The 8,980-nt window shown below is 49.2% G+C and overlaps 1 protein-coding gene across 2 annotated transcripts in view; it reads right to left on the bottom strand.

Annotated features, from left to right (window-relative positions):
* Positions 1-8,530, bottom strand: part of LOC133343689 (acidic leucine-rich nuclear phosphoprotein 32 family member A-like) — a 31,933-nt gene extending 23,403 nt beyond the window's left edge. For both annotated transcript variants that reach the window (XM_061553428.1, XM_061553427.1), the window contains exon 1: positions 8,265-8,530. In XM_061553428.1, coding sequence (XP_061409412.1) covers positions 8,265-8,318 — 54 coding nt within the window. In that variant the 5' untranslated portion in view covers positions 8,319-8,530. The remainder of the gene's footprint in view (positions 1-8,264) is intronic.
* Positions 8,531-8,980: the final 450 nt, after the last annotated feature.

The raw sequence follows: 8,980 nt of genomic DNA on the forward strand, positions 1-8,980 counted from the left end.
CACAACACCACAGACAATTATATACACAAGGCATGAATACAATACCACCCACAACACACTGACACCACCACACACACACAATGTTGCACGGTATACTTACACAATGGCACAACCTAACATGCACAAAATAAATCACTTCATACACACGACACACACTTTGCACACGGGAAAATGTCAAAACTGGGTGGTTTTTAACTTTTGCCGACAAAACTGGATCCCAAATGTCAAAACTGGGTGGTCTTGGAAAACGACAGGCAAAACAGGGTGGTGCTTTTTGATATGACAAAACTGGGTGATGTTCAATGTGGACAAATGTCAAAACTGGGTGAAGAAGGTGTACGATTTAATGTATCATTTTGTACACGTTTAGGTCCTTGCGTTATTCATCCATATGTCGCCACAGATTTAGAGCGTTCCAAATGATGTTTCTCGTGGCTCATGTTCCATACCTTGCACCACAAACTTCCCGTTTGCATACTGGCACAGTGTGCCAGCTCGCTTACTTGCCGTTTGTATACTGGCACAGTGTGCCAGCTCGCTACTACAGTAACACTTACTTGCCATATGTATACTGGCACAGTGTGCCAGCTTGCAACTACAGTAACACTTTCAGCTCGCGAACATACACGAACTTGCCATTTGTATACTGGTACAGTGTGCCAGCTTGCATACTACACCTACTACAGTAGAACAACGGTAGATAGTGTTTGCGTCGAGAAGTATGGTGCTGCACACTTAGAACAAAACATGTTTGTTACATATATATAACTACTTCGACGGGCAAGAGCGCTTGTTGTGGCCCTTGGCGCGACAGAAGGAGCACCGCGTGAGGCCCAATGGGCCACCTTCGCCACGGTTGCGAATCCGACGCTTCTTCGGGCGGCCAGCCTTCTTCTGGCGAGGAGGTGGCATCATGGTGTTGTCGCGTTGCAGCTCCTCGGCAATGGGCAGCTCGATACCGGCAACCGAGGTCCATGTCGTGTTGATGGCAGAGACTTGGTAACACACCGCACATGCGTCGTAGAGCTCGGGCATCCGCCCAAACGCCATGAGGGCACGAATGTAGTGCCGACATGGCAAGCCCATCTGCTTCATGTACCCGCACGTGCACGACCGAGAGCTGAGATCGACTCGGCGCTTGGCAGAGGCGTAAGCGTCTGGATCCTTGACGTATGCACGCGTCGAGGTACTCTCGTAGACCTTGTACCTCGGGGCCAACGCCTACTGAGCGTCGATGAGTCCTTGAGCGTACGGCGTAATGACACGCCCTTGAGCGGCCCACTTCTCGGCGTCGCTGCGGTGGGCAAAAGCCGTCGTCATCATGTCTTCCATGTGGTGCATGAGGAAGTGGAAGGGGTCCATCTCGTGAGCCGGCAGGGCCTCGCTGTTCGTGGACTCCACAAAGTTCGTCGTGCGCCAGTCGTACAATGGCGTCGTGTGCAGGTGCGGGTAGAGCGCCCACGTGTGGGGGTTGTAGTACGTGGCCGCCGCAGGCAGAGCTACGCCCAAGCAGCCCAAGGAGCTGCGGAACGCGGCCTCGGAGGCGCACCCTTGGGCATCGTAGATGATGCCTTGGAGGTCGGGCGTGAACGCGGAGCCGATGTTGTCCACGCCGTTGCAGATCAAATGCCGCGTGCAGTGGATGAGCATGAGGTCCTTCCAGTCGGAGGCTAGGATGCCCGTGCCACGATCGCAGAAGACCGGCGTGCCGTCGAGCTCGATGTCGTTGGTCGTGCAGCAGTTGAGAAACCAGTCGTAGGCCGCTGCCGTCTCGGACGGCACCAGCGCCACGGCGAGAAGGACGTTGCGGTTGTTGCCGTCGCGCCCAACGAGGACGAGCATGGTTCCGTTGTAGGCGCGCGCCTTCATGTGCGACCCGTCGATGCCGACGACGCGTTGAAGACTTGGCTGCAACGAGCGTGCGATCGGGTTGCAGATGAACGCACCCCAGAAGATGCCCGCGTCTTCTCGCACACTGCAGGTCGTCGCGTTGAGCTTGCCGAACGTCTCCACCAGCGAGTTGATGAACTCGAAGCCTGCATGGGCCGCACTCTCGTTCGCCGCGATGCATGTGTCCTTGGCGCGGTACATCATCCGGGTCGGGACAATGACGCGAGCAACGTCGGCGACCTGGGCAATGACAGTCGGTGCGGAGGTACGGGGGTTGGTGCGAAAGGCCGAACGGGCTGTCGTGTTCGCCTCCACTTGGCGCTGCGTGATCTTGGTAGTGCCCGTGCAGCCGTGGTGATCCATGCACAGCGCCGAGACGCGGAAGCCGCGTCGTTCCCCCATGAGCTTCGTCAGCTTCACCTTGAAGGAACAAGGTGTTGAACTAGAGCAGACGATGGCAACGTGCCGTCCGCCGCTTCGCTTGAGGTCAAGGACCGCGCGCTTGCCTTGTTGCAAAGCAAAGTCTTGGATGCCGTGGATGGCCTCGCGGCGCGTGGTAAAAGTCTTCTTGGGGTGGAGGGTTGCCATTCGAATGTGAGCCGCTCCTCCACCTGTTTCGTGAAAAGTGCTTGTGAAAATTCACGTTTCTACGTCTACTTTCAATTTTTCACGAGACAATATGTCTATTTTCATTGCCAGCAATTTGATTTTTTACACAATATTTCCGCCAATCACCGTAACGGTGTGGCCAAAGGATTGACCAATCAACGAGATGCGCATTCGTTGGTTTGTTCCGCACCATTGGGACCATGGTCAGGAGCGTCAAGCAGGCTGGTCCATCTCCCAAGGACGTCGCCTTTGTCTCTGTGCTTGGTCGTTTGGCGGGCTATGGTCGAATGCATGGCAAATTTAAGGGTGTACAGTAGCGCGTAGCATCAACCAACAATCCAAAAGTTTGGTATTGACGCGAGTCACTAGTCTAGGTCATCACGCAAGGTGGCAGTGCGCCCGCCTGGTCGCAAGCCCGCCCCGAGCTCACTTCCGAGTCCGAGCCGTAGCTTGAAATGTTGGTCGTTGGGGTGCTGGCACACTGTGCCAGCGTACAAATATCAAGTGTGTGTAGTTATATGGTGCTGGCACACTGTGCCAGCATACTAATACCAAGTGTTTAGATGAATGGGGTGCTGGCACAGTGTGCCAGTATACAAATACCAAGTGTTTGGATGAATGGGGTGCTGGCACACTGTGCTAGTATACAATTATCAAGTGTATTTGACAAATGTCAAAACTGGGTGCACCCTGAGTGTCCAAAACTCAAGTTTTTGGCCACCCAGGGTGCACCCAGTTTTGACATTTGGGATCCAGTTTTGTCGGCAAAAGTTAAAAACCACCCAGTTTTGACATTTTCCCCTTTGCACACACACACACAATCACTCAATGATATCAGAAGCACACGCCTAAGCAGGCATGTACATGCCACACGTACACATATATTCACGCAAGATATATACACTAAGTTATGCAAGCAAGCACACACGAAGCAAGGTAGACACAAAGCTAAGACTCAAGCAAAAGATTGGCTATACACACAGCCCTACATAATCACTCAAGCATACACAAGCTAAGATGTGCACACAAGACGACTGATATAATTGCACACAAACAAATGACGGTAATTGATTCCGTATATCAATGTTAGGATAGAAACAATCTAAGATTTACACAAACTAGGTTATGCAAATAAGATTAGACTGCAGCAAATGCATGTGCATGAGCCAAGACGTACAAACTAAGATGAATACATACGATAAAACACAGCAACAGTATGCATACACACCAAGACATAATATACACACAACTACATTGTACAGTCAAGCATTAGGTCGGGCAGGTTCAAACAGACTCATCCGACACTGACATTCACTAAGTACACACAACTATACACGCAAAGACAGACACAAACCATTATATACATGAGATGAGCTGATACATAACACGCATACATGCACACACGTTGACATACATCTGTATCATATATACACAAACTAAGACTTTTAAATTTACATCGGACATATATGCACACAAGCAAAGGCAGACACACCATAACATGCCCAGATGAACGTGACAGGATATATGCCCATTCAGTATTGCGAGACACAAGCTGAACGCACAATCATTCAGGCGAAGACAACGACACGTGACAGCACAACGACACGTGGCGACACGACACGTGACAACACAACAACACGTGACAACACGACACGTGGCACAACGACACGTGACAGCACGACACGTGACAACACGACACGTGACAACACGACACGTGACAGCACAACGACACGTGACAACTCGACGACACGTGACAACACGACACCACGTGACAACACAACGACACGTGACAACACAACGACACGTGACAGCACAACGACACGTGACAGCACGACGACAAGCCGGGCAACACGACACGTGACAACACGACGACACGTGACAACTCGACGACACGTGACGACACAACGACACGTGACAACACGATACGTGACGACACAACGACACGTGACAACACGACGACACGTGACGACACAACAACACGTGCATACACACCAACACGTGACAACACAACGACACGTGACAACACAACGACACGTGACAGCACAACGACACGTGACAGCACGACGACAAGCCGGGCAACACGACACGTGACAACACGACGACACGTGACAACTCGACGACACGTGACGACACAACGACACGTGACAACACGATACGTGACGACACAACGACACGTGACAACACGACGACACGTGACGACACAACAACACGTGCATACACACCAACACGTGACAACACAACGACACGTGACAACACAACGACACGTGACAACACGACACGTGACGACACAACAACACGTGACAGAATGCAACAACGACAAGCCGTCAGCACAACCCGCACACCATTCATGGACACGAACCACCATCACAGCATTTACATTACACAGCCTCATTGATACTGGACACTACGTTGTGTTGTTACTTTGTGGGGCAGTACAGGAAGAGAAAGCAATATTGTTGTACTACTGTTCTATGCTCCCACGTCTATATGCAAACAACCCCTCACCCCCAGGGATCAGCAAGCACGTCGTGTGTGAGAGTTCCTCATCCAACAAGGGGGCTGTGCATGTACACAATCTAAGACGTCGACACAAGCGACGTTAGTCGACACCACGCAAGCGAGCGAGAGCAATGGACACGGGGAGACACTTAACGAGCCGAGATTTACAAACAGGCTTGGGCATGCACAGCGACAGAGATACATACACACACAGGCACATGCTGTTAATACGACTACATAACACTCATAGGAATGCACAAGGTTAACACATGATAACACAAACAAACAGGCTTGGACATGCACAGAACAGATATGTACAGAGTCACATACTTGTTAATACGACTACATAACACAGGCATGCACAAGATTGACAAATGCTAACACACACAGCAAAGACACGCATTGCACACACAATCACCCAAGACGTACACGCAGGCTGACGTGCACACAAGGTTAAGATGTATGCAGTACACTGCATAAATACACAACACACACAATGGGTTACGTGCTTGTCAACAGCACGAAAGCCAAGACACACAACGAGATGCAATAACTCGCACGCAGAAAAGCATATTGGATGTCCGGAATATGATGCACATTTTTTTTTTGCCAAGATATGCAGTGCACACAAGCTGAAGATATATGTGTACAAGTCAGGGCAACAACAACAACAACAACCCCCCGTGCTAGGCTAGGTGCACGTTGAGACTACAGTGATCACGTGGAGTGTGGAAGGAGGTCACGGAACAGATGACCCCAGGGTGCTGTGGTTTGAACCGAGATGACTGTCAGATATTATAGGACTCACCCCACACACACACATATATAAGAGCATTGGGATATGCACTCACTAAAGACATACACAGCACAAGCAGAATAAGAATACTCTTAGGTTGTTGTCGGTAAAGTCACAAAATAATAATATAAATAAAATAACAATAAATTAAATTAAAGGGCCACCCCGTGATTTAATTGATTTATTATTATTTTATTTATATTATTATTTTCGTGTATTACTATTTTATTTCAATTTTTTTTACCTACGTGACTTTACCGAAAAAACCTAAGAGTATGAATCCGTGCAGTCACGAAAGCTTCAAATCTAGAACAGAATATCTACTCCCCCCCCCCCCCCCCACAGATGTCCACACAAGCTAAGATGTTCCACACCAGCTTAAGACACGCAACTGCACACGCTAATAAAGAGATATTTAAATGTGCAGTATATACACCAATGTCAGGCTGTCTACTGCACGTAAGTTTTAGACATTCTGCAAAAAAACAATTAACATCCAGATTGTTATCAAAATTGTGAACTTGTCATCGTATGCAAGCGAGCAAAGGTAAAGTCCCCCCGTATAGCCTTTAACAGACTGGTGGGGGCAAGTGCTCTTAGGTCGGAAAGGCTCACGTCCAGCAAGCACGCCCGGCCGTCTTTGTCTCCCCCCCCCCCAATGCGTAGTAGACACTGCCCCAAGGCACAGTCCTAACCGCTGCGCCACCGCTCCCCCGGCGCCGCGCTAACCGCTGCGCCACCGCTCCCAAGCCTCGAGTGGCAACAACAACAACGAAGGTGAGCAATGGGAAGTAAACATCCGTGTAAACAAAACGTTAACAAACTAAACCCCCCCCCCCCCAACATCGTGCACACAACAAGACTCTACACATAGAACTTCAAACGCGAAGTCACTTGAAGATGGTTTGTTGTTTGTTGAACCCGATTCAAGAGCCGAATGTCTCACAGGGCTTTATACACATTCACCCAAATACATGAAACTGAACGCAGTAGAGGGGACAAAGCAACGTTAAACAAGACTACCCGATAGTCTTAGGTTGTTTCGGTAAAGTCACGTAGGTAAAAATAAATAATAAAAATAATAGAAATACATTTATTTATATTATTATTTCAATTATAATAGAAATAAATGTATTTCTATTATTATTTCAATTATAATATAAATAAATGTATTTATATTAGTATTTCAATTATAATAGAAATAAATGTATTTCTATTATTATTTCAATTATTTTTATTATTTATTTTTACCTACGTGACTTTACCGAAAAAACCTAAGAGTATGAATCCTTGCAGTCACAAAAAGCTTCAAATCTAAAAACTACCGGACGCCAATAATCACCGATCGATAGCGAGTCGATGGAGGCATTACAACACATCACGGTCACACTCGCTGGACGACTGGAGGGTGCGATGTTTCTTTATTGTTTGTGTTGTTCACACAACGCAGCAGCAGCAGAAGAAGACACTTTGCTTGTACAACAATCACCACCCCCGCGAGTAATCACGGAGCAATTTGACATCAGACGTCGACGTCCGCCCCGTACATCGCACGCAAAAAAGAAGCGAATGCATTAAGGATGCAACGTCGGACGAGGATGTTTACACACAGACACGTGTGTAAGTGTGTGTCTCTGTACACAGACACTGACATACGTAGAAGACGAAGACGACGTCTATGGGGCACCACATTACACACACGGCGTGTCCGGAGTGCGAGGCGTGCTGCTCATGGTTCGATATCCACAACAGACAAAGATCCCCCGTGTAGCCTTGACAGCCTGTCGGGGCAAGTGCTGTTAGCGAGCAGCTGTAAGGGCTGCCGGCACTGGCACACACGAGGTGGTGAGTGGGTGGCCAGCACCACACCCGGCCGCCTTTGTCTCCCCAGCGCTGGCGATGTTTACAACACACCGCACCGGGGTACTAATTTGAGGCCGAGTCGACCTAGGGGGCCGCGAGCGGGAATCGAACCAGGGCGGGCCGGGGTCGTAGCGCAGCGCGATGCGCTAACCGCTGCGCCACCGCTCCCCACTACACACACGGTCACATGCCCCTCTCTCTCACACACACACACACGGGGCTCTCTTGCGATGTAAGAACCCGGCTATTATTGTGTCATATCGTGGAACGCTCCAGTGTCTCGTGGTGACAACAAAGCTGAGACAGCTGCTATAAAAGACGGCTTAGTGTCTACACTTCACGCACATGGAGGTTAGGTGGTTAGTGGCGGTGTGCTGCCGAACGCTCTCCAACACACACACATATATATACAGTGCATCTATCTCTACGTAAGCTCCACTCGTCTTGCACATTTATAAAGGGCCACCCCGTGCACGAGTGAATTGTGCAGATGACGGAGCACCCTCCTCCCGCTGCAAGCCGCGTCGTCGACGATGGAATGATATTGGTGGTGGTTGTTGATGTGCTGTGAAGATGATGGTGGTGGTAGCGATGACGACGACCTCACCTCGGCAGGAATCCTGTTCCTCAGCTCCAACTGAACCCTCTTCTTCATGTCCATCGTTTGATTTCGGAGGTCGCAACCCACTGCTCGCAAATAGTGAAATGTTTTTTTTTGCCAGGAACCTCGGAGACCCCGCGTCACTCCAAAATAAATCGCTCTTCTCTCTCCCGTTTAGCCAGGACACGCGAGGCAACTTGGCGGTACGGAGCCAGAGCTAAAGGGGGGCTGCTCCCTCTTTCCGAGGCAGCCAGGCACACAGATCAAGGCAAGGTTTGTCCAGGGGAAAGTGCAATACCGCCACCTTACGAATACTGCCCTCAATTGGCAAAGCAACGCCACTTCAGCAGAAGCAAGCCAGCCGGCAAGCAGCCTGGTTTTTTTTACAAGTTTTCCATCAAATTTTTTTGGTTGCTGTATAGTTTCAAAGTTTTGCGCGGAGCAAGTTTTAAGTATTTATTTTCAGCTTGTCGATCACGTTCCAATGTATTTGTTAGCCTCTGCTGTGCTTTTGTGTGTTTGTGAGGTTGCAGATTCAATTTGGGGGGGAGTTGGGTTGCGTTCAGTTTTTTTGGTGAATGTGAACATGTTCATTATTGGTTAACCGATTGTGCGTCCAATTTCACAAAGCCAAAAGCATTGATCACATAAGCACTGCGATTAGTGTGGTTCGTGATCAAATATATAAAAAAATGTACAACTGATAAAATGTGTTTCTTGCA

This window comes from Lethenteron reissneri, chromosome 18, assembly GCF_015708825.2.
Source record: "Lethenteron reissneri isolate LAM-NWPU_2019-01 chromosome 18, ASM1570882v1, whole genome shotgun sequence".
Lineage (NCBI taxonomy): Eukaryota > Metazoa > Chordata > Hyperoartia > Petromyzontiformes > Petromyzontidae > Lethenteron > Lethenteron reissneri.